At 34.3% G+C, this 26900-nt stretch overlaps 1 protein-coding gene and 1 long non-coding RNA gene across 2 annotated transcripts; one reads left to right on the forward strand and one right to left on the reverse strand.

Moving 5' to 3' along the window:
- The first annotated feature begins 2292 nt into the window (after positions 1–2292).
- Positions 2293–3484, forward strand: LOC110098606. The gene has a single exon (XM_020825485.2). The coding sequence runs from the start codon at positions 2396–2398 to the stop codon at positions 3317–3319; it is 924 nt and encodes a 307-aa protein (XP_020681144.1). The 5' UTR covers positions 2293–2395; the 3' UTR covers positions 3320–3484.
- Positions 3485–23936: 20452 nt separating this feature from the next.
- Positions 23937–26724, reverse strand: LOC110098615. Its single transcript, XR_002303365.2, has 2 exons — positions 24563–26724; positions 23937–24467 (listed from the first exon to the last, which is right to left on the reverse strand). It is a non-coding gene; the product is annotated as an uncharacterized LOC110098615 (long non-coding RNA).
- Between the last annotated feature and the right edge of the window lie 176 nt (positions 26725–26900).

Here is a 26900-nt window from a genome sequence, read left to right on the forward strand (position 1 = left end):
GTGCGCGTACAACACTTCTCATACCGCCGCCTCAATGATTGCGCGCTAGCTTCATTGTATTAAATATATTTATTAAATAAACTTAAATAATAATTTTTTTAAAAAAATTCACTATAAATCCATTTTTGATCTATTTTTTGCAATTAAGTACTCTATGGAATCGGGGAGCAGAGCTGTTTAATTTAAAATTAAAAACTAAAATGGTTTGTTTAGTAATTAGAGAATACTTTTAATTAGAATTTTCATTATTTTTAATTAATTACTCTTTAGTTATTGGTTGTTTTGGGCCTAAATTTAGCTGAGTTAAATTATGGCATGTTCCTAACATACCATAGTTTCTTTTGTCTATTTGAAGTCCCCACTTATCTATCCTAAATTTTTAAATATATAGGTCAGATTTTGACCTAAATGTTTGAAAATTCATCGTGATCATTCCATAAAGAATTAGACCACCAAATTTGTGTGATTTATTTATTTTATAGTATGGGTTAGATACAATTAATTGCAAACCCATTAGAATAGTAGAGACACCTAGGGAATTAAACTTAGGGTTTGATCTAGATAGCTTAGAAAATTTTTATAAAATTTCTTTCACATCCAGTAGTGTTGAAACTTAAACCTAGCACACATAGTGACATGATAAACCATATGGTTTAATTTCATATTAATTGGAAGTCATTAATGCACTTAATTAACTAACCCTAAAATTAGCCCCTATATTTTGGCACTGATTTTTCTTAAATTCATAATAAATAAAAAAAATAAAAATATAATTAAATTTCAATTAACTCTAAATCAATCGGGAGGATTCAAACCTCTCAGCAGTTTTCCTTGACTAAGGCCATTTGCCTTCTATGGACGTTCTAGTCCAAGCTATAAGAATTACACATCTATAGAGCCCATGATCATGACTATGCTGATTATGTTTGTCCCTAACATAAATTAACAGACATCTATAAGACTTGATGCTTACCCTGAAGTACTATCGTTTATAGACTTGCCCCAAATACTCACTCTTGAAGAGTAAACCAAGGCCCTTGCCCCACAAATTTTACCAAGGTACTCGATCAGGCTTCCCTAAGCCACTTTGAAAGTAGAGGGCCACATATGCATCTTTAAGCTTAGCTCGCATGTTTGTGTTAGTTTATACATGTCATATCACATATTATTTCAATTTTTTTTTCTGCTATGTCTTCTCTTGTAGCCCTCTAAACCTAATACATTTGAGGATAAGATGCATGTTTAGAACATCACAATATTTTTTATGTCGCGAAAGCTTTGATAAAATAAATTATGACCTTAATAAGTTTCAACTATTGTTGATCCCCTTTATGGCTTCTCTAGTGAGCATAATGAACTATACCATTGGATCACACTATTGATTACCTAGCGAAAGGTTAACTCAAGTATATTACCAATGCAGCCAACGCTGACTCCTATATTAATGATTCAACAATTGCTCATAATGTCATATTTGTTTGCTCTCTAATGAACACTTTCAAAATCATTTTTTTTTTACTTTCCATTTTCCAATGAAGTTTAAGATCTCTTAATATGCATGTAGAGTAGGGTTAAGAAAGTTTTTTAGCTTTCTTTTAACTTGATAAGTAATAAAAAAATTAATCATAAAATATTAAAATTTTAAGTATTAGATATATAAGTATCATAATATAAAGTGATATGTATGTAAATATCCTATAAAATTTCATTTGAGGTTATTTTTTTTTATTACTTTCTAATATAATTTTTAAAAATATTTGATTAAGAAAATTTTTGCATTATACCATGTAAATCACAAATCAACATCTGCCATTCAGCTCTGATTTGACCTTTCTTCCCACGGGGAAATTATTCTGTGCGGAGTTCGTGCATAGAGAATCTTTCGGATTACTGTGTATCATATGCGTAAGCTTTGTCTATGCTCTGCATATTTACTGCGTATATATTGTGTATTTGTAAATACACTAAGCAGTTAATAATTAATTGTGAGGATTTGCTGTGTATCTATAAATATGCAGTGTAAGCAGAATGCAAACAGTGCATACATATAGCGTAAACAGAATGTACGCAGTGCATCCAATAATCTAAAAGATCCTATACGTTTAAACTCCGCACATATTAATTCCTTCCCATGACTCTTTTTCATGAGATAAATTATTTTATGCCGAACTCAAAGGCAGAGTTAAATTCGGAGCATAAATATAACCGATTTATATGATTATGTACTATATACTTCAATTTTTTACAAAATGCGTTGTACATTAAAAAAAAAAATCTTTGTTCAAAAAAAAAAAAAAAAAAACACTTAAATGTCCGGAGACAGATTAGCGTCCGACTCCGCACTGAATTATTTCTCCTACCGTCGTGGGGCACCGTGACCGTGGTAGCCGTCAAGATGAAGCGAAAGAAATGGACGGAGGCAGAGGAGGAAACCCTAATAAGCGCCTACTCGGAGCTTGTCTCCTCCTGCGGTGGAATTTTGCAGCTGCGGACACGGGAGAAGAAATTCCAGCCCATAGCCGACCGCGTCAACTCACTTCACCATCTACGCGACGCCACCGCTTTCCCCTTCCGCTGGTCATGGCGGGACGTGTCTATCAAGATACAGAACATGCGCCATCAGTACATCGGCGTCAAGCTGAAGCTCCCTTCTCCCTCCTCCGCTGCCGAAGGTCCTGATTGGGATCACGCCCTTCACCTCTGGCCCAACTTCCTCCGCTACAAGGCCGTCTTCGGCGACATAGACCCCCATCCCTCACCTTTCTCATCCTCTCCTGCATCAGCTTACGCCTCAGCTGCCTCCGACGATGGTAGAGTTGAAAACTTAGGTAAGATGGTGGCGGAACTTGGGGAGGTGCTTGTGGGGAGAGAGGAAAGTCGGAGAGAGAGGGATGGCTGCGACAGGGAGGGACGGTATCAGCGTCGGAGGGAAATAGAGGCATTGACAGCGATGGTTCCATCTGAAGAAGAGGAGCGTAGGCAGCTTTGGAGACGGAGGGAGGAGAGGAGAGAAGAGGAGGAGATGGAGTGGAGGGAGAAGATGCTGGAGATGCAGATGGAGCACGAAAAGCAGGTGATGCAGATGCATGCGGAAGCATGCCAGGTTCAGATGCAGATGCTCGGCATCGTTGTCCGCCTGGTCTGCCAGTTTCTTAGCCCCACTGCAAGCTCTGGTGCTGGAGGGGGTGATGCCGGGATTAATGGTTTACAGCACCATGTGATGCACAGCTTGCAGCAGCAGCAGCCGCCGCAATCACCAGGAAGCTTAGTAGGTGATAATGTAAAGAATGATGTACATTCTGGAGAAGACTATTTGTAGTTTCTCCTTCTTGTACGTGTCCTTTCCCCTTTTCAATCCAAAAATTTCCATCTAAATTTCCTAATGTAAAAATACATTTGGACTGGAAAACATTTATTCAATACTATAAGGTATTGTGTAATATTTAAAAATTATATATATAAAAAGTACAAGACAATTTTTTTTATTTTAAGACAACAGAAATTCACTGTTTTTTAAAGATAAAATTTGTGTCTTGTAAATTTTACAAAATGTTTGTTGATTTGAATAACTGGGTTGCACTTTAGATACATTTTTATATGACAACATGATAATGCAATTCTTTTTCCTTTTCCAATGTTCTTAATCATTATTTTAGATATTGTTGGGAAGACAAATTTTTGTTTTATCTTACTACAGCTGTTAATTTTTACGTTCTTTTCTTATATGTTTCTTGCTATTCTCAATTTGTCAACTGGTAGCTTTCCCATTAAGAAAACTTTGGTATTGCTCTATCATGGATGGGGTGAAGTTTGGTTCTCATTTCTCTTTCTCCTTTTGAGATTCCTCGTCCTCCCTCATTTTATAAAGTAGATTGTGAAGATTTGAATTACATTGAGTTGGGACATGATTTTTAGTTTGCGTGATGCAATACTAGACATATATTGAGGTTATTCTTGATTATTATACAATTTTGATTATTTCTAGCAAAATTTTCAATCTTGTTTTTTAGTTTTTTTTTTTTAATTTTAGGATTATTTTTATTTTAAATTAAATTATTTGATTTTTAAGAGTTATCAAGAAGTTTGATGATTTTATTTTCACTACCTATTGTAAATCTTGCAAATGATATCCATGGTTGAATTGCATTTTAATTAATATTCCTTCTTATTCAAAAAATTTGCGCCACGCCCAGGCCTCTCTCCACTCTCTTTTCTTGTTTGTGAAGGTGGAGAGTTTTGACGAGTTTAGGTTACGGGTGAATTTTCAGAATGTAGATTGGGTTTTGAATTAAACATTACCCTGAGATTTCACCCTCATTTTGTGAGGACTTTATATTTTGAGTTTTGGTTTCCTATAGGTACCAGCCCCTATAGTTAATTACCCCTCTCGATAAAGAGAGTGAACTTTCGATTAAGGCTAGTCATAAGATAGGCACTGAGTATCCATATATTAGCAACAACTTTATGGTTTGACTTTGATATTAAAATCCATTTACTTAAAACTTGTGATGGAGGAATGAAGACGAGCCCGATCAAGATCCCATGATTTTGTCGGCTCGGGCCTTCATGGTCCCCTGGTCTACTTAGTCAGAAAAGTTGGTCGACCCAACCTGACATAAGCCACCTTATCGGAAACCATTGGTTGCTTCGTCCAAAAATACCTTGTAGACCTGGGGTGGTGTTTGTTTAGGGGGATAGCTTTGAATCCACCTTAGCTAATAGAGGGCTTTATGCTTATCGAATATACCCTATGATTTATTACTTAAGAGTTTGGCATCGTTAAGGAACATATGGGCTTTGGCCATGATTGTAATATAATGGTGTCATTTTGCGGCAAAATCACATGATTAGAGGGCACGTGCCACGTCCATGCTGGCAAGAGATAATTTGAGAATCAATCTTAGTGATACACCCGACATAACATTCGCTCTATGTGAGCTTAAGTTAATTTCAAATTTATCATTCTCGACAAATGATTGCGGGAGGTGGATGAGTTTTAAGTTTTTAGGTGATAGATTTTATTTTAAGAATTCATTATTTTGTTAATTTTAAGATTTGACTCATCCGATTGAGATTTCTTGTCAACATGACCATCATCTGGGTAATGTGATTGTCATTTGAAAAATATTTGTATTATGTAGCAGTTTAGTAGGAATCTTATGATTCAAGTTAGGTCGACTCCAATCCTTCCAAGAAGGAGGATTAAACTTGAATATTTGACCTGCGTAGCATTCTCGGACCGTTGGATGTAGGAATCATACGTGACAATCGGAGCACATGCGGGTTATGTGTCAGTGTATTTGCATTTCAATTACACTTATATAATATGTTTTATATTCATATTGCATTCACTCTATGCATTTTTCACATTTGCTCATTACTCTTGTATAAGTAGCATTGTTCTTGCATAATATTCATGTCAAGATGCTCATTAGTGACAACTATATCGTAGGAGATAAACTGCTATGCATATTGAATGTAGTCAGATCAAGGTCAATGCCCATATACTAAAACTCAACATACTACTTTTCCATTTCACTTATTCTTTGAACATATCCATACATAGATATCATATAATTAAATGTGAATGTATATTTTGAATAATTAGTCCTTTGGCTCATAGAAGTAAATCTAATACAAAGAAGAGTATATATATGATTAAGCCTTCTCACACTACTAGCCTCATTGTTGCCTTCCCTTGTGAACTAAGTCTATGAAAATCTCTTCACTTTTCATATCAAGATTGTCTACAAATGAGCTTTCATTGCAAGTTCCTCTTCTCGTTCACATTATATTCATTGTTTGTCTTCACCGAACAATATATGGACCAAATCGACCTTTTCCTTAACACAGCTTGAGTTCCTTTGACACTTACTTTCAATAGGTGAATTTGGTAATCCAACATAGAGTTGCTTTAAGAAGAGGATTGAAGCAATCATGGCAACAATTTCTGAAAGAAGAACGACATAAGTAATTTCAGGGTCAACAATTTCTTTTTTCTGACATTAAGTGGATGTTAAAAGTCTCATGAAGAATGAAACTACTTATTCTTATGGATGTAAAATCTTTGATGTAGAGTTGTATAACCTGAAGGCCTAGTGTTATCATATAGCCAATTCAGCCCCTTTTAAGTATCAATTCCATGATATCTTGTTTTGCATCTTCTTTTTCTTTTTCTTGAAGCTATCTTTAACTTTGCTACTAAAAAGTAGTGACCATCAAACAAGAAATTTTGAGGATTTTAAATCTAACCTAAGCAAATGAAAATATGATGATTTGGAGCGATATTGTACCTTCATTGTTTAATGGGTTAAAATTTTCCTCTTTTCTTAAATTTTGATTTTCATTTTCTTTAAGTGGATTTTAATTGTCTTTGGTTCTGGTTGGTGTGGTCATTTTTATTTTTTCAAAATTTTGGCAGCCTTCCGGCGTCCCCTCCCCGCGAAGGGAGGTTGGGGAGGGCACGTACCCACCCTTTCCAATATGCCCAGCCGGATAGGATTCAACGACCGAGAACGTTGTTTGGCACCGAAATAGGCATTCGACGATCCTTGTTGCGATACATGTTTGAAAAACCCTTCACCTTTTTTTTTTTAATTTCATTATATATATAAATAGATAGAGGGAGAGAGTCGATCGGGCATGGGTCAGAGGCGGAGGAGTTCGGCCGTCTAGGGCATGATGGCGGGAGTCGGGCCGGCGGGAGCAGGCGGCTAGAGGTCGGGCTTGGAGAAGGAAGGTCGTGTTTATGCATGTGAATGGAGGTTGAGCTGCTTTGGCTAGGGCTGTGATGGATTTGACGGTCCAGGGTCGGTAGTTGGAGGAGTTTGGCTGACGAAGGGTTCTATCCGGAGTAGGAGGTTGGTTCGGAGTCACGCGCGGCAACGGCTCGAGCAAGATGAAGGTTTGGAGGTTGGCGGGCTTCAGCTCTTGCGTGCGGGAGTCGCGGCTAGGAGTGTGGTCGACGTCGGAAGAGGAAGTCGTATGTGCTTGTAAGTTTCGAATAGCCTCCATCTTTTGTTTTGGTGTGCGTTCTTTCCTTTTTTTTTCCCTCCGTTGAGAACCCGAGCGTGTGAATGGGGGGTTGCCTTTGGTTTTGAGATAGGCCAGTGGGAGTTGTGTTGTGGGGTGAACATGGGTTAGTGGGTTGTTGAAGCTAGGTGGTTGGAGGCTACAGTCAACACTCTTTCATATCTTCTCCCTATCTCCTATAATTTCTCTCACCTATCTTGCAAATCATTCACTCTTTTTCATGGTTTCTGATAGACCGGTCCCTCTTGGACCGGCCAGGAGTTATGGGAGTAGAAACCAGGTGTCCATCTGGAGGAGTTCCACACACCTTGGGGTGGGACCTAGGGGAATTCAAATTGGAAGGGGCCGGCTAGGAGGAAAAAGGAAGAGGGGGGAGGGGGAGGGGTTGGGGGACTGTTTTGGCATTTGAATATGTTTTGTATGCTTTAAGTAGTTTCTTTATGCTAGGGTTCAGTGGGGATATGTTTTTTGCTGAATTCAGGTTGTTTTTAGGTTGAGTGGGCGCTAGCTGGTGGCTAGGAATTTGAGAGAGCCGGATTTGAAGATCCAATTGTATCTTTTCTTTATTTCATAGCTACTTCAATAAAAAAGGGGTTGTTTGCATTATTCTCTGTTTTCTCTTATTATTTTCTTGGCTGCTTTGTTGAAATTCAATTTTAGGCAACGGTTAAGCGTTTCCCACAAGCACTTCCTATAAGTTTCCTCTCTCTCTCTGTTCCTCTGGCTGTGAGGAATCAAGGTTCATGAAGTTATTTTGTTTGTAAACCTAGTAGTGAGTCCCACCATCATAGTATTCTCTTTCCTCCAGTATTCTTTCTTTATAATCCTCTCTCTTAACATATATATGGCCTTCTTTTAATGAAGGGATTACATCTAAGGTGAATTCAAATAATTTCAAAGCCAAATCAAGAGAAGGAAGAGAAAATCGAGCAAGGTGATCATTAACATGGGTCTGTCATTAAAATGGCATTAGATTAATCTTTTCATGTTATTTGGTAGTAGAGGCAACTTTCTAATTGTTATTGTATCCAAACTCTAATTACCCCTTATCTTTCCATTTACTTTGCCTATCCTGCACGATCACTAACTTTCAAAAAAAAGAAGCTAAACTTAGCATTAAGCCTTAATAATTCATTAATTTCTTACCATTAACCTGATATTTTTCATGGAAAAAAAACCTAGGCAAGTGCATTGATTTTGCGCATGAGATTGTTCACAAATACATAAACAAGTCTATGGATCTACAAATTTCAATAACTCAATTTGGAATCAACATCATGAATTTATTGAGTAACTTTAAATGATTGTGACCCAAAAGTCAACCAATTTTGATGGGGATCTTTGAGCATATGGATTAAGGTTGTAATCATTGGATTGATTATCTTATGCCCTTAGATTACAATCTATATGCCTCTTCTTCAACTTTTAGCTGCTAACCCCTCTTGGGTTTTTTTTATATAAATAAGGTTGATTTATTATCATTATAAGACTTTTTGAAAAGTCTATATATACTTACATGTTTTGTACATAATTATGTAATAGACTTCAAAGTAATCCTTTTTTTTACTTTTTTTTTTCTTTTTTTATATGGTAATAAAGTGAAGTTAAGGTTTTCTTTCTTCATGCTTTGTTCTTCTTTATTTTTATCAGGATTCTTCCTTTTTTTTTATTATGTTTTGGTTTCTTTTACTTCCTTTCTAATGAGTTAACTATCATGTATGGTGAAATTCAGATGAAGGGAGAACTCAAGAGCTGCAGACTTCATATTATTTAAATAGGAGAAACTATCTTATGAAGACCCATATGAAAGGAAAGCAAATAAACCATTAACTTATGAGTCCTCTGAATTTGAAAGACCTGAACTTTGTACTTTGGGATGAATTGAATTTTATTATCATAACATGGTTGGGGAATGGCATGATGTTTGAAATTAATAGGCCATATATATTCCTTTCTAATACAAAAGAAGTTTAGGATACTATCAAACAAAAGTACTCAAAAGTGAAGGATATTATCCTCATCTACAAGAAGATATGCTAGATGATGCTATAAGTTTTGTGGAATTTGTAAAAAGAGAAATAATGTTTAAGATCCTTATAAGATTTAATAATGATTTTGGCCTTGTTCGTGTTTAAAGCTTGAGCTGAGAAAACTAAGAAGAATTAATATAAAAGATATCTCTTGAAGAAAAAAATTTTATTAGAGGAGATTTAAATGGACATGTTAGTAGATATGTGATGCTTTTAAAAACATTCATGGTGGCTGCGGGTTTGGAGTGACTAATGAAGATGCTAAGACCATATTGGATTCTTCTTTAGCTTATGATTTTGTAATTGCTAATATTTCATTTAAAAAAGAGATAAACTTCTCATCACTTATAAGAATTAATATATTAAAACTTAAATTGATTATTTTCTTAAAAGAAAAATAAATCATTTAGATTGCAAAGATTTTAAAGTTATTCCAACTGAAAATTTATGTGTCCAATATCGCTTATTAGTTTTGAACCTTAAGATGAAGGGTAGAAAATAAAAAATAAAGTGCATGAGGAAGTTAATGTTATGTGGGAAAAAATAACTAATGATATTAAGAATGTTGCAAAGGATGTGCTTGAAGTATCAAAGAAAAAATCTCCTAATAGTAAAAATAGTTGGTGGTGGAATCAAAATGTGCAAGAAAAGATAAAAAATAAGAAGATTTGTTATAAAAAATAGTTTAGATGTAAAAATTCTGATAATTGAAAAAAATATAAGGAGTGTCGTAATTGGTTTAAAAATGTAATGTGCGATGCAAAATTTTAGCTTTTAATGATTTATATTATAGATTAGATATTAAGGAGGACAAAAAATATATGTATAAGTTAGTCAAATAAAGAGATAATAGTAGTAGGGATTTAGTTCAAGTTAAGTGTATTAAGGATGAATATAAAAAATTGCTTTTATTAGAAAAGGATATTCAACAAAGGTGGATTAGATATTTCTCTAAACTTTTCAATGAAGAATATGAGAATGCGTTTGACTTTACTGACCTTAGCACCCTAAGTGAAAATAAAGATTTTTATTTTTATCGGCGTTTTAGTAAAATCATAGTTGGAGAGGTTCTAAAGAAAATGAAGCGTGAAAAAGCTGTTGGACCTGATGGTATTCTAATAGATTTGTGTAAATGCATGGTAGATGAAGGAATTTATTGGCTTACTAAACTTTTTAATATTATTTTGAAGACTAAAATGATGCAAGATGAGTGAAGAATGAGTGTGTAAGAATAAAGGTGATGCACAAAATTGTGTGAATTATAGAGGAATTAAGTTAATGTGTCATACTTTAAAACTATGAGAGAGAGTTATGAAGCATAGGTTGCAGCGTGTTACTAATGTTTCTCAAAATCATTTTGGATTCATGTCGGGTAGGTCTACTACGGAAGCTATACATTTATTGAGAGGTTTGATGGAGAAGTATACAGAGAATAAGGAGGATCTAGATGTTATATTCATTGATTTAGAGAAAATATATGATAGAGTGACAAGAGAAGTGCTATGGAGAGTTCAAGAAAAGAAAGGGGTTAATAGTACTTATATTCAAGTCATTAAGGATTTGTATGTAGGAGCTGTTACTTGGGTTCAGACACATGGTGGTTTGACCAAGTATTTCCCTATTTCAGTTGGATTACATCAAGGATTAGCCTCAAGCCCATATCTTTTTGTTTTACTTATGGATGTTCTCACTAAACATGTGCAAGAGGTTTTACCCTGGTGTATGCTTTTTGTTAATGATTTTTTTCTTGTTGATAAGACTAGAGAGAGTTGAAGATAAACTTAAATTATGGTGGTCAACTTTAGAGTCTAAATGCTTTTGTTTGAGTAGATCTAAAATTGAATATATGGAGTGTAATTTTAGTAGTAATAGATCCTGTGAGAGGATTGTGACTTTGGGTGATCAAGTGATTAAGAAGAGTCACGCTTTCGATATCTTGGGTCTATTGTTCAGAGTGATGATGAAATAGATGGGGATATTATTAGCAGAATTTAAATTGGATGGTTGAAGTGGAGGAATGCATCGGGCTTGTTGTGTGATAGAAAAGCCCCCCCTCATATTTAAGGGAAAATCATATAAGATGGTGGTTAGACCTGCAATGTGGTGCAGAATGTTGGCCATTAAAAGTGAGTATAATATCAAGTTAAGTGTTGCAGAGATGATGATGCTCTGGTGGATGAGTGGCTTTACTCTTATGAAATGAGCATATATGTGAAAAGGTTGGCGTAGCTCTAGTGGAAAACAAGATTAGAGAGAGTCGCCTTAGATGGGTTGGTCACATAATTAACTATTTTTTGTTTTGTCTTTTCCTATTTTGTTTTTGTCTTGCAAGAGGGGCTGTTTTGTCTTTTCCTATATAATGGATGGTTGGCAGCGGGTTCAAGGGTGGAAAATCTGAAACAGTCATTTTCGGGATTGAGGTTTTTTCTGTTTCAAGTTTTTGAGAGCGGGAGCTGCGGAAGAAAGGTTTGGGGTTTTGAGTTCGGCTTGGCTTTCTGTGTGAGGAGGAAGAGAGGATTTAGAAATCTAAAGATTTCTATGTGTGTGTGTTGAAGAGGATGAATCTCTCTTGTCTCTCTTGCTATTTATTCTTCTATGAGTAAAACAATTGTAAGGGATTGTCGGTTTGGTCGCCTGTTTTGTGTCGCAAGCCCTTTCGTTCGGATGTGTGAGTCTGGTGTGAGAGCAGGAAAGGATTAGATCTTTGTTAACAGTTGTTTTGGGCTTCTTGTGGAAGAGATAAGTTGTGCGGAGGTGAAATATTGGGATTTTTGTGAATGTAAAGAAGGTGAACCCTTCTTGTTTCCTCTAGATCGTTCTTGATCTCTGCGAAAGACAATAGGTTGTAATTGTCAGTTGGAAGCCAGTTTGTGCCGTAAGATCTTGTTCCTTTGCATTATAGCTGTATGCTGGAAGTGCATGTGTATTTTCTTCTTCTTGTAGATTAGGAGGATTTGATTTTGATACCTGTTGTGCTGCTCTCGGTTTGGGGCTACATCTCTTGTTCACCCGATTCTATGCATTTTATTATTTCTATTTTTAGTTCCATGCTTCTCATGTTTTAAAGATCTGATTAGATCTTGAATTGTTGCATTGAAAGCATTGTTTTTGGTTTGGGGGGTTTCTCTTTTCTCTGGCATATCCGGTTATATCTGCTATTATTTCTTATTTTACATTTATTCTTTTTTATTAAAGAATTGATGATAGTGGGTTGAAAGCATTTTGTTACAGTTATTAGTTTTTTATTCAAAAGATCTGCATGAGATCTTTGTTCGGGAAGGCTCTTTAGCAGAAATCTGTTTTTGGTATTTTTCCTTGTAGCAAGCCTTGTGTTGGCTGTTTAGTCGCTTAGAGAGTTCTTTCTAATATAAAATTCTTGCATCCAATTTCCACATATCTTTGAATAAAAAAGATGATCGAGGTTGTCCCGTGAATGTAATGTTTGCAAGAACTAGAACCACGTAATTCTGTTGTGTTTTTGTTTCTGTTTTCCTGAATCTATTTTTTCTGAAATTAATTTTCATCAGCCGTTGAGAAAAACAGTAGTTATTTATTGTTTGTGCCTTTGGAATTAATTTTGTAAGAATACAATTGCAAATAAATCTATAATCTACTATCAAGATATTTGAAATATCCGGTTGGGTGGTTGATTCGTCTCTTCCACGCGCAACTGATAGGGATAAGGATGGACTAGAGATTACAAGTAGGTTATAATCCTTTAAGCAATCATTGCGTAAAGCCGGGATTCAATTTGGGTTTGAACATTTATTTCGTACAACAAAGGATGTGCTCATCGGTGGGAAAGATTGTTCACAATTATTCTTATCTTCCCAAATTTCTTTTAAAGATGAACGAAAGAAATTGCTTGGAGAACTCTAAATATGTAGCTAGCAAATAGTAAAAATATGCAAAAAACAGTTTCATATGGATCTAATTAGCATTAATGATCAAGAATGAATTGCAATGTTATAATGTTATAGATTTAAATCTTTGTGAGGCCTTCTGTATTTTATTACTAGCATTTGTTGTTATTTCTATTCACAAATTCCCGTCGACATTGGTTGAAATTTGATCTAGGAAGTTGCTCTATTTATATTCTTCAGGTCGATACATCGAAGTGAATCAGTTATCCTCTAGTTGGTTTGAAAATAGAGGCTCTGTAATATTAAATGCCTATGTTTTGAAGAATACATTCCATTCTACAATTATACAATATTTTGTGGTGCGGTATATTTCTATTATTTATTTAATTAATATGATTCTTGTTTCCTGCTTCTAATTGTTGGAACACATTTCTATCATTTATTGTAAATATTAAAGTTTTTATTTGTATTCAGGAATTTTTTTTAACTTCATTGTAATATCTCTATCAATTAGTGAAGAGTTTTTATTGATGCATTTCATCAAGAGCTTGTAGCATAGAGTTTTTTCATATGCTTCTTAGAGAGTGTAGTACTTCTCAAAGATAAAAGGTATTTCGAGAAAGCTTCATGATAGGAAACTGCAGATATGGGAACAAAACCTTCTCCATACGGAAACAGTACAGGGGAAAGCAGTTCAAGTGAATATATAAATATCATCTTTTATATGTAGATGATCTTCTCATCTTCGGCAAGACTGATGTTGATAACTACAAAATTCTGATTCAGTTTTTGGATATTTTTTTATGCTGCCATTGGCCTTTACATTAATTATAGCAAGAGCTCTATCATCCTTCCACCTAATTGCCTCAAGGTTGATGCCATTTGTGTCACTCTTAAAATCCCCATTCCCTCTAAGTGCATTAATTATCTGGGTATTCCTATATCTCCCTACAATCTAAAAGTTGCAGATTTCTCGGGTTTGATGGAAGTTATATGCTACAAATTATCTGGATGGAAAGCAAAATCTCTTTCTTTTGCTGGGAGGTTATAGTACATTCGTTTTACTATTTGGAATACTATTGCTTACTGGATTAGAGACTCGTTTTTACCAAAATCTATTATGAAGCAAATTTATAAACTTCGTGTTAAATTCCTCTACTTTGGTGACACTTCCATTAGAAAATTCCATATGATTTCTTGAAAAAATAATTGCAAACCCAAACATCATGGGGCCCTTGACCTCCCTTCTTTACAAGCGCTTCATTTCAACTATTATTGTGCTCTTATTGTCAGGATTTATAACAACAATAATTTCCTGTCTAATTGGCTTTTGTCTAAGTGCATTTCTCCATGGAAACCTCCCCCTTCAAAAGCCACACCTTTTTGGAAGTCACTGTGTAATCATGCGGTTATTGGTAGAGAGATGTTCAACTTTAATGTTTGTCCTACATTTCCAATATCTATGTATTGGGATTATTTTATCGGCGGTAAAAGGCTTGAGGATGTGCCTGAGTTATTGCATATGTAGGGGATTTTTCCCCTTAATGCTATTATTGATGTTATATTAAAAGATGATGGGTGGGCGGTACCCCTTAATTACTCTTATGTTGCTCTTAATATTCTGAATCTACTTCCTGTAGATAATTCGATCTTAAATGCATCTTACTAGGTCATTAGATAGCTTTTGTACTGTAATCCAAATACAACCTGCAATATCCTGCACCACCCAATCACCTTCTAGTCTTATACTCCAATAGCTCATATCACCTCCTCCATAGAACAACCATATCAAACTCATAAATACCTAAGCATCATAACCACATTTAATCAAAGAATCTATATATAGAATACTATTAACAAATGCATACTACATCTTTTTTTCTATTTTGTACAGCTAACTATTTGTTCATGAGAAGCTTATTTTCTTTAAACTAATCAACAAAAGGTTGTCTCTAATCATCTCTTTCTTCATTTTTTGGGGTCTCTAACCATGATTATGAGAATCTGCTAGCCTTATGTTTTCTCTTAATAAACTGAGGTTTATTATATATGTTTTTAGAAATAACTAGTCACAAAGGTTGATGATCAACAAGAATTGCATCCTATTGGCCTGAATTTGACAACTCTTCTACCAGTAGGGATTGTAGAATCGCTATTCCTAGCACTCAATAAGTGTGGATTCCAATCAACACAGGCTAGTTGTTCATGCTTGTCATTTTTTTTGCCCATTTGGCTAAGGAACTTGCTTTACTATTTTAAGCTTGAGAAACCTGTGTTAGTGTGACATTCCAAATTTGCTTTAAGAGCTTTGAGAAATCATCTGTGATAGTAGGCTAGCCCAAACTTATTGATGTTATAAACACCCAACAACTAATTTATAACGAGCTGAGAATTACTAAAAATTTTGGAGCATCTGAATTTCTAATAAAATTGCGATTTCAAGATGCGCCAATAAAGCCATATATTCAACTTCTTAGTTTAGGGCTCATTTAAACTAAATAAATATCTCATTATACCTCCATTAAGTGCTACAAAATATGAGATCGATACCAGCTCGGACCATCAAAGATTTGGAGATTGGGTAGTTTTAGGCCTCGTTTGATTAGGCTTTTTTTCTCCGTTTCCGTTTGAATACGCCGAAATCAATTAGTATTTACTGTTTGGAATCAAAGCTTAACAATAATTCCTTTTTAATAAACATCATTTTTTCGGCGGTTACAAAATTCTTTTCGTATCTGCTTTTTCGGTCACAAAACGGAATTTCGGAAGCGAATTATGTCTTTTATAATAAAATCTCAAAAGCAGAACTCCTAAACAAACAATTTAAAATTACTTTCAAGTATTAATAAGCACTTTTAAAAATATTAGTCAAACATATCTCATTATTAAAACTCCATTTTATTGAACGGCTTTTTCTCAACCTCCTTTTCTAAAACTCTTTTTTATGTAAGCATAAATCGAATCAAACGAAGCCTTAATTGATAATGCTTCGTCAAAATACATCTCCCAAATTTATAAATTTCTCTCTTGAATTAGCATAATATGTTCATCGGGTAGATCATCATTGAACAATGAATCGCCAGGAATTAAATGTACAAAAAAAAAAAAAAAAAAAAAAAAAAAAAAAAAAAATTTTCCCATTACTCTAGAATTTGACCATTCACTATTTTTTAGGCACACATATGATATCGAATTGCAGTAAAAGGATTGCCCATCTAGCAAGACGTTCTATTAACGTTGGTCTTATCATTAAGAACATCAACAGATCAATCTTTGATACCCGAGTGACTTAATGAGAAAACATATAAAGGTGGATTTTCTAGACAACAACAATGCCAAATAATACTTCTCAATTGGATAATAATGCATTTATACTTTGATTAGTCTTCAAGTAATGTAACAGAGAGCATATTCTTTATCTTCTTCATTATTTTGTGATATTAATGTTACAAGGGACTTCTAATATTTTTATATACAAAATAAGAGATTTCCTGAAATTGGTATTGTAAGAATAATTGGACTCAATAATTTCTTAATACTATCAAAAGCTTCTTAGCATTCATCATCATATTTGAAATGATTATCCTTCTTCATCAGCATTGCAAATAATTGATATTCACCTGATAGATTTAATATGAAATGTTGAATGAATGCGACTAATACTTGAAAAAAAAGTAAAGCTGATGAAGACTTTTTAGCGATGGCATTTAAAGGACTGCCTTTATTTTGTTAAGATCAATCTAAATTCTTTGATGACATACAATGTAGCCAAGAAACTTTTCCAATGAAACCTCAAAAGAAAATTCAAGATAGTTCATTTTGAGTCAAATTTTTTATCCTCTCAAATACGAGTATCAAGTTATCAAGATGATCTTTTCACTCCATACTTCTAACGATGAGATCATTTGCATAGAATTCAACCTTTTGGTGAATCAACTCATTGATGATATGTGTCATAGCCCCTCCAATAAGTATAATCCCAACATTCTACAAACCGAAGGGCATGACTAGGTAAGAAAATGTACTGATAGTCATTCTAAAACATGTATGCTTTTCATCTCCATGAGCCATTGATTTGACATATCAAATTATTCATTCTTAAATGAGAATATATCATAGTTAGAATTATTGTCAACTAACAGTTCTGATATTGAAAGCAAAAATTCATCTTTTGAATACGTCTTATTAAGATTTCAAAAGTCAATGCATATGTGGATCATTTTTCTTTGTCTTCACAGGAACAATATTAGCGATCTAGTCAGCATATTTTTCTTCTCAAATAAAACCTAATTCGATAAACTTTTTATTTATATTATAAAAAATTCTTCAATTTTGCAGTCCCATCAACCTTAGAGCTTGCTTAATAGATATTATATCTAATTTGATAGTTAGTTTATGAATAGCTACATTAGGAGATAAGCCCATCATTTCATCATATGTCCAACGGGGCAAGGCTTTCATTTATTTGACCTTATCCTCAAAGAGAAGAATACTATTGAAAGTTGGGCAAGAATTTTCTTTAGTTCCCAAGTTAATTTCTTTCAGTTCATCCATTATAACAGCCTACCCACTATCGTCAAGTTCTTCTAATGTGGGTTTGGCTTCCATATCTTGATCAATTGAGAGACTAAATTCATAAAGATTTTTTTTATCTTCATCTTCATTTTCATTTCAAGTTGGGGTTTATATCCCAATTATCGTGTAGCAAACATTCTTTTAAGGATATTCAGTTATGATAAATCCAAGTCTTTTTTGTAGTATGACCATCAATTCTTAGTGATGCGCGCCAAACACCATTTTCTTTGAAGGAAATGAGTTCATTGTCTAGTGATCCCAGTATGAACTCCAAGTTTTCACATCAGCTTTTGAATTCCCTCGGGATAATACATAGACAACTTTGTAGAAAATATCTCTCCTTATTTAGTGAATTTGACAAGCTAATCAAAATTCTCTTCTTGATGGTCTTCGAATTTATAAATAAGCTCCATAGTCCACTGTTTCTACGTAGAGGAGATGCATAAATTGTTTTAAGCACTGTTTTGAAAACGGGACTGGACCGGACGGTTCAACCGTGAACCGATTTGTTGATTGGTCCAATCGAGCTTCAGAACCGGCTCTGCATCGAACCGGATCAAACCGGATTGAACCGACGGTTCAACCGTTGAACCAGTCTAGGTTGGACAGAAGAGGCCGGTTTATAAAAATATTTTATTTTTGTTTTAATTAAAATTTTAAAAATATATTTTAGAATATTATTTAATGCTCATATATGATTTTTATTTTATTAAATTTTTATAATATTATTATTTATTACATCATCCAGTTCGGCCCTAATTCAACCAGTCGAACCGTGAACCTCTCCATCTCCCGGATCATTATCCGGTCCGATTTTCACAACCTTGATTTTAAGCTCTTTGGTGCTATGAGCCTCACAAGGTATAATCTCTCTAAAATATTATGAAGAGGAATAACCATAAATATATCGTCTAAAATTGACAAATTACTCTTTCTCTTTGAGAAGATACACCGTACCCTATTTGTGTAATCAAATTCATAGTCATTATTGAAATATGAAAATTTTTCTTTCATCTTCTCTTTAATCAAAGGCTTGCAAGTCTCTTTGGATTTAGCAGAAATATCATCATCTTCTATGTTACTTCCCAAATGAGGCATAGCTTCGTTTGGTTTGACTAAAGTATTAGTTGTTTTAGGAGTTCGTATTAACCTCTTTATTCCTACTTGCTTTTTGTCCTCTTCTTCTCTAGTTGTTTTGCATACTTGAATGTTGATGTTTTGGATTCAGGAGGTTTTGTTGGTTTTAGCACTTTTGGAATAAAGTATTTTACATCTTCATATACTTTTACTATATGAACTAAAAAAGATTGTACATCACTTGAGACTCTAAACTCTTTCTCATATCTTAAATACTTCATGTATTAGTGCATAGTTGATGGAACAAGGCCATATTCTTGAAGCCACAGTCAATCCAATAGCACTTTGAATGAGGTGTTTGCATCAACTAAATGAAATTTGGATTTCATATAAAATCTGTTAAACTTCAGAGGGAGAATGAATGGCCACATAATTTTTTTCCCATTTCCATTAAAGATATGCACTATGAGTTTATCTGGTCCGAGATGTTGAACAATGAGGGATAGTGATCTTAATGCACCTAGCCTCATGAGATTTATCAGAGCCGAGATCGATCAGGTTCAACTTTATCATGACATCATCACTTTTTGTTGTGAGGTATAGAGGATGATTATGATCTATAATCCCCAACATAAGATCTGCTTGGCAGAATGTAATAACTAGTTTAGTTTGAGCTTGCAAAACTTCAGTCAAGCCTCTCAACGAAATATGCTTCACATCTCTCTAAATTTTTATGACTTTGAATCAAAGTTTTTCAGATGTCTTTTAACACGAGCTTCATATATATTGAGTTGTCTTGCATTTTTTTTAGATGTGACAGGATATTATGTTCCACCCTTTTATTTGAAGTAAATTTCTCCATGGGATCCTTGGAAATAATTTCTTTATTAATGACTATATATTTTCCCATATCTTTACTGGATAATCTCTTATTTTATGAAAGTAGCAATACCTTACAGCTTCTCGATTATACTTGAACCACTTCATCCAATTCAAATTCATCCAATGAAGTGATTTCTTCAAAAGCAACATTCATTATTTAAGAGGATTCAACTAAGAGTTCAGAGTCACTATTCAACCCCATATGCTCCATCTATGAGGCCCTTTTTTATTCTGATCTAGATTCACATTCTTAGGGTAATTTTTGTTGGAGTCATTGCCACCTGACTTATATTGTGAGCTTTAAGAAGAGTTTTTTTGATAATTTGATACCACTGAAATGACTTAGCATGTTTCCACATGGAGTGATTCTTAGGGGTGTCAAAAAATTATCCGAATCATAAACCCGACCTAAACACAATCTGAAAATTTTAAGTTTAGGTTTAATAAACGAGTCGAGTTTGGGTCATGCATTCTGACCCGTTTATTAAACAGGTTAGGTTCGGGTAGACCCACCAACCTGAGTTTGAACTGAAATTGACCCGTTTAATATTTTTTGTTAATTCCTTTTATTTATTGATATTATATTTTATTTTTTATCAATTAACATAAAATTTATTATTAATAAGCTAATAAGAATATTTTTTTAATTAAAATGACTTATAGGGTCGGATTTGAGTTCCCAGTGGGTTAAGTTTGGATTTGATTTTTGATCCATTTATTAAATGTGTTGGGTTTGAATTCATCGGATTCGAGTCTGATCAATTTCAAATCAAACTCGAATCCAACCTGTCGACCCATTTGGATACCCCTAACGATTCTCCATCTTCTTCATCTTTTATTTTGCATATGCAAAGGTATGACATCAAGTCTATGAGTATGAAAGGCCATCTCATTGGCTGATGATATCCCTCCAGGTTATTGATGATCTTTTGAATTACAAACTTCTTATGATTTGATCCTTTGGGCATACTTGGTCTCTTGGGCATGCTCATAGAGAATCACTCTTTATGTTGGGATGCATCGGCAATACTAAAATGTTTTATAATCAATAACTTGGAAGTGAATGCACTTGAACTTAATTTTTCATACAATTCAAGCACTAGTTCAATTGAAGACCTCTATTTAACACCAGAAACTCCTTCCAACTGCTTTAGCATCATTAGTGCCTTCTTTGAGATTATGGACTCCCACTCTTCATTTTCTTGTATTGCTTTCCCTTCTATTTTATCTTCTTTTATAATTAGTGGTATGGGAGAGGATGTAATTACTATTGTAGATTTCCTTTTTGGGTGAACTAAGAAGTTATTTGACAGCGTAAATTCAGCTTTTTAAAATTTTTTTCAAGCCAACTTTTAAAGACATAACAATCTTCAATAGAATGGTCAATTAATCAGTGATAAATTTAGATCCTAAAATGGCCAATTACTCGGTGATAACTTGGACAAATTTAGCTTCTCAAAATTTATCACCCTATCTAATAGATCCTAAAAAGATAATGGAGCTCAGGAATAAAAATGATAACATCTTATTATTGTTGTTTCCCATTAGCAATTGATTAACATACTCCTCTTCCAAATGTCGCTCATACTTCTTGTTCATATTGCGCTTGAAGGTTATATACCTTGCACCAACTTATTCTTTCTTTGCTTCTCTATGGCAAGATCAATAATAGTGATCTACTCATGTACTAGCAAACCTCATTACAAACATATCTTCCAATTTCACAAATATCTATGCGAATTATTGGAAAACTAAATGAACCATTCAAAAGTAGTCGTAAACAAATCACTAATGAATTAGTAGAAGAGTAGAGCATCAACACATCTGATATTGCTTGGGTTAAGTGTTTTTTTGGATAGTCATTGCCATTGAAAGTATTGAATTTTGGCACGGAATAATCCTTTGAACATGTTACCTCATCGTACTCGGCTGGATATGGGCAACCTTTCCCCACTAACTTCTCTGGCTATTCTGAAGCAATAATAGCTTTAGCTTTCTCATTGATGAGATTTTGAAGCTGAGCAGCCATCACAAGCTCGGATGTACTTGGAATATTTTGAGCTGGTTGGAGCACTACCGGATTTGTTTCATTTCTCCCTTCATGAGCATCCTGCATTTTGAAGGCTTTGGTACAGAAGTTATTTATTTCATTTACTGTAGTGGCATCAACAAACAAGGGATTTTCCTCTAATTCCACGCCTTATACCTCTCCTAAGGAGGAACCTAGATCTTAAGCTGGATTATTGTTTTTGTTCTTCTAGGGGAGCAGAAGTTCCCACAAAAGCAGATCCTTCTTTGTAGAGTTAATTGCCCTCTTGGGGGAAAATCAACAAACAAGAGATTTTTCTCAAATTCCACTCCTAAGGAGAAACCTGGATCTTCAACTGGACTACTACACTTGTTCTTGATATTCCTAGGAAAACAATCATTAGCACCTTCTCTATGGCCTTTCAAATGTACACAGACAAAGAAAATCATGTATGTTTAAATCAAATTTTATAGAAGAAACTTTAATGCATGATATTCTGTTGAGAATATTTAGATATAAGTAATGATTTGCAATTACAATATGAATAGATTAGTTGATGAGTCTATTGATGGTTGAATGCCATTTCTTCTTTGATCTAAGTTGTGCGCATAAATGGCTCCAAAGCTTCAAAGAATGCATGTGGAGCAAAGCCCTACATGGGGTCCTGGTTGGGTACCCATGCTTTACTCGAACAGACTTCTCCCACCCACGCTCACCCATAGTGACTTTTGGGTTGTCGTACCTCCTATACCCACCCACTTTCCATACTTTTTGAACACAATTTGCCAAAGACTGAATGTTGTCATTTGCTCTGATTGCAAACTTTCAAGCCGCATATCAAAATTAATCATAGTCGCAGCATGATTAAGTGTTGCACGCTACATAATGAGGATTACATTAATATAAGATATATGATGATTAGCAATGTAAATCGATTTATCCCCCTAATGTTGAGTACCCACCCATATCCACCCACAAGGTCATGAGCGTACCCATACCCACCCATACCCATTAAGTATGGGTGGGTACATGAGTGGGTGTGGATATTGGTACCCAATGCAGGGCTCTGATGTGGAGTTATTCCTTCAAATTATGTCCGAGTTCTTACTTTCAAGGTATGCTACAATTAGTTTTTCATTTCCTACTCCAAAACTTCTCAAGCACCAATCCACTTCCAATAAATCTTATAAAAGACCGCACTCAAATTCTATCCTCTTTCTACAATTAAGAAAGGAACATAAAAAAAAAAAATTAACCCTCCATTAAATTGGAATCAAAGTACGTTACGTTTTTTTTTTACTTCTTTTCTCAAATATATAAATAAATAATTTTTTTTTGTGATTTCTCTACCTTGGTCAATCGCCCCTTCTTCCCAATCCATCCTCATTTTTCCCCTTCTTACTCGTGCAACTAAAAAAATTAAATTTGAGTAAAAATATCATAAGAAAAAAAATCAAACAAGTACTTAATAAAAAAAAAAAGATTTTTCCACCTCGGCCTCTAAACCAATTTCAAAATAATCAAACTAGACCAAAAGCCAACAAAAGCTTCCCTTCCATCAACTCCAATAACCAATCCTAATCATGTAACCTTGAACATCGTAGGATGTAAACAAGCCGAGTTGAGTCGAATATGTTTAGCTCTCACTGAGCTCGTTTAGCTCTCATTGAGCTCGAGCTCAACTTGTTTAAAATTTTTTGAGCTCGAGCTTGGCTCGAATATGGAGCTCGGTTTTCTAATTTTAAGTTGGATACGAAACAATTGGCAAGAATCTAACTTTCTTGAATTCTGACTTTGATGTTCCAACTTTCTTGAATTCCCGGACTTGCTTTGAGACAATCATAACCATCCAACTAGTAATAATGTTCTCTATTGGTAGCATTTGTAAGAAGATTTGCATACTCAGTTCTCTGTGTAAAAAAAAAAAAAAGTGGGCTACTTGCTGCTTTGGGTTAATGGACCATGAATAGTAGATGCTTAGAGTTCTGAAGTTTTAAACTACTATTTTAGACACCAAAACATGTTTCCTGAACGTCATAACAGGAAGTAAAGGAAAGGCATATTCATCCCCCATCATTGGTGAAATTTAACAGAGAAATTTCAGTAGATTCGAAGCACAATATAAGTTATCAACCCATTTATCAATCCTTATCTTCACAATAAGGTCTTCACAGGAATTGGAAGAGAACTGATACTCCCCTAATATATTCAATATTTGTAGTTATTTAATTGAAGGAAATTTTGAAAATTTTTTGTATTTTTTGTATGCGCTTGATAGGGTTATATTTTCTCAACAATCAGAATATACTGAAATTTTTAGCATTAACAGCAGGATGGACACATAAATTGAGTAACTTGTATAAAATTCTTATTTCTCTCGGTATAATGATTTATTTTTTCTGCCTTTTCAACATCTGATTTGTTTAAGCTGCACCTACTTCCAAACAATTTCAACTTTAACACACAATACAATCAAGATATCCACAAGCTGGAGAAGCCCACAACACATTGAAAATTGAATTTCAAGATGAAATCTGTAATCTCCTTTTAAACATTTTTTTTTCACTTTTTTTATGAAATTGGATGCAGGCCAAATCAAAAGGAAACGAACAGGCTGCCCTATTCCGATAATTCATAAAGAACTAGAAAACAAAAGGAAGAAACTTGGAAAGACAGCAAGAAATATTTGAACTGGCAAACTACCTCACCACTCTACAAGAACTCGAGAAAACAAGACAACTCAAGCAACTGAAATCCAACTCTCCTTTATTTGAGCAAGCTGCACAATTTCAGCTCTCTCTCGAGCTCGTTGAACCTCTTAGCGTCGTCTGAGGTCCTTCGAGTCACCATTCCCCACTTTGCACGTAAGTGGCTAGATGAAACTCAAACTAAATTCTATTTTTTTTCTTGCTATCTTGAAGGAGAAGAATCTCACGCCTACACACTCTTCTCGTTGCTCTCTTTCTTCTGGGATACACGCTACAGCAATATCCAAGTTTTCCAAGTTATCTTAAAGATCGACTCCTGCTCGAGAAACATTGAAGTAAAAAATTTGAACAAAAAAAAAATCTTACACGTGAGAACATACAGGTGCAGGCCGATGAAATAGAAGAAGAGCCACAGCTTGAATTGCAATAGTCCGAAATGTCAACCACGGGAAGGAGAAAAACCTAGCAATTTTAGTCCAGGCACATAAAGTTATTCGCAGTAGCAGCGCAGTCGTCACGTATTACGATTTTATGAAAGATGTATGGTGGCCAGGGTTTCTTTCCTTCCGTATAATATAAGTTAATATTTAAAAAAGATTAATTTTTTGATATATAAATCAAATAGCTCGATAAGCTTTCAAGTCGAGCCAGACTGAGCCCTAGCTCGAGCTCGTATAATATACCGGTTCGAGCTTGACCTCTCAGAACTCAATAAGCTCGACTTGTGAGCTCGTTAAGAGTAAAGTTTGAGACGGCTCGGCTCACTTATACCCCTAAAACATCCCATTTTAAAAACCATCCTAATCCCATAACCTATCATATTACATACACCTAGATCTATCTCCAACCTATTAATGCCTATTCCGATAGTACTGTGAATTTTCCTCATTCCCCAAATGCAAATTTCACATCATTGCCATATATCAGCCCTTAAATCTAGTAGATATCCTCAAGCCACTTTGTCATCGAACTCTTTTAAAATATCTATCCTTTCACATAGAAATTTGGTTTTTCCTCAATGTTGTGTTTGTATTGTTGGTCCAACCAACCCCACCCATCTCTACCATCTGCTCAAAGTTAAGAGTAATTGAACATGTTGAGTTGGCCCCTGCAGCTCACCAACCTACTTCACGCTGGCTTCTCACAATGTCATCGACCTTAGAGTCTCACAAAGTCTCTTGCCCTGTAGATTCACTAATCATTGGTGTCTTTTTACAATCACTCCCCACAACCAAACAACAATCATTGGCCACAAATGTTATCATCAATTCAAATATTGTATTTTAACTTCTGATATAAAGATGGTGCTCTTATTTGAAAATATAATGGAGGCTCTAATCTTAGATATCCCAATTAAAAGATGGGCCTCAAGTATGGTCAGGAAAACCAAAAATGCCAACTTGTATAGAAATATGGAGTGTATATGATAATAAGTGAGGCAGAAAAAATAAAAGATTGCGATAAATCATTGGCAGTTAACTATCGAGAAGGGAAAATCGGGTGAAGAGGAAGAACCAAAATGATAATAAGTAAAGGATTGAAAACACGACAAATGAATACTTCTAATAAAAGGAGGTATTAGGTTTCAAAGATAAATTATAGACAGAAACCCCAAAAGGGAGAAAGATTCATAAGAGGGGAGGCCACAAGAAAACCATTTCTTTATTCCGTCATCAGCATTGACTGAATTACAGGATACTAATCCTATTTAAAGAAACATGCCTTACTCCAAATGGTGACACTATATTTAAACAAATATTGAATTTCAAATTAATCCTAAATAATAAATGACGTTAACCATTCATCATTAACTTAAATGAAATAAAGATCAACACAATGTAAATTAAATGATACTTAAAACATAGACTCATAATAAACTGAGATGGACTTGTAACAATGTCAATTCTCCTATGTTGCAAAAAATATAATGCTGAGAAATGATATGTTACAAGAATAACACATAGTCAACAAGTATACTGTAATGCTAGCAATATAGAACTCAAGGAAACAAGAATAATGTGAAACTTATCCCAAAGTATAAGTAATGAATGGCTCATCCATCCCATAGAGGAAGCAACAAAACGAAAGAGCATCATTACATCAACAATATCAGTAAAAGACACATTCATATATCCTCAAGAAAAGTTTCACAAGACTACAAAAATATCTTTGCGAGCTTGAAGTTCTTTATCCACATTCCGAGACTAATCCAGTCAAGTATTAATAAATTTAATTTGATCCTCATTTTGTCCACTTGTGCTTACGGTTGAATTAGGCTATTTGAGTTAAGTTGGGCTAAGTTTATACATGGATTGCAAATAATATTAAATGAATTTGATATTTTTTTTGCTGAAGAAGAGGAATAAAAAGATGTAGGGGCTATGTGGCAAAATATGGGAGCACAAGCGAGCAGGTAAAGTGGCTGAAAGTGCTATGGCACATCAAAAAAGGGTGACTTGGTTACTCTAAGGTTTTAACTAAAGAGCAACAAACTAATTATGAAGTAGAAATTAATTTTAGATAACAATAACGATGCTATGAAAGCAAATACTACTATTTTTTTATTGAAATATATATATATATATATATATATATATATTGCAATACAGGAGCCCGGACTTATGTTTTGATGATTATAAACATTATTTGATGTTTATTTAGTTTCTCATGATTTATACTGCATTTTTTTTTTTTTTTTTTTTTA

Source organism: Dendrobium catenatum, unplaced genomic scaffold (genome assembly GCF_001605985.2).
Source record: "Dendrobium catenatum unplaced genomic scaffold, ASM160598v2 fragScaff_scaffold_124, whole genome shotgun sequence".
NCBI classification, from domain to species: Eukaryota; Viridiplantae; Streptophyta; class Magnoliopsida; order Asparagales; family Orchidaceae; genus Dendrobium; species Dendrobium catenatum.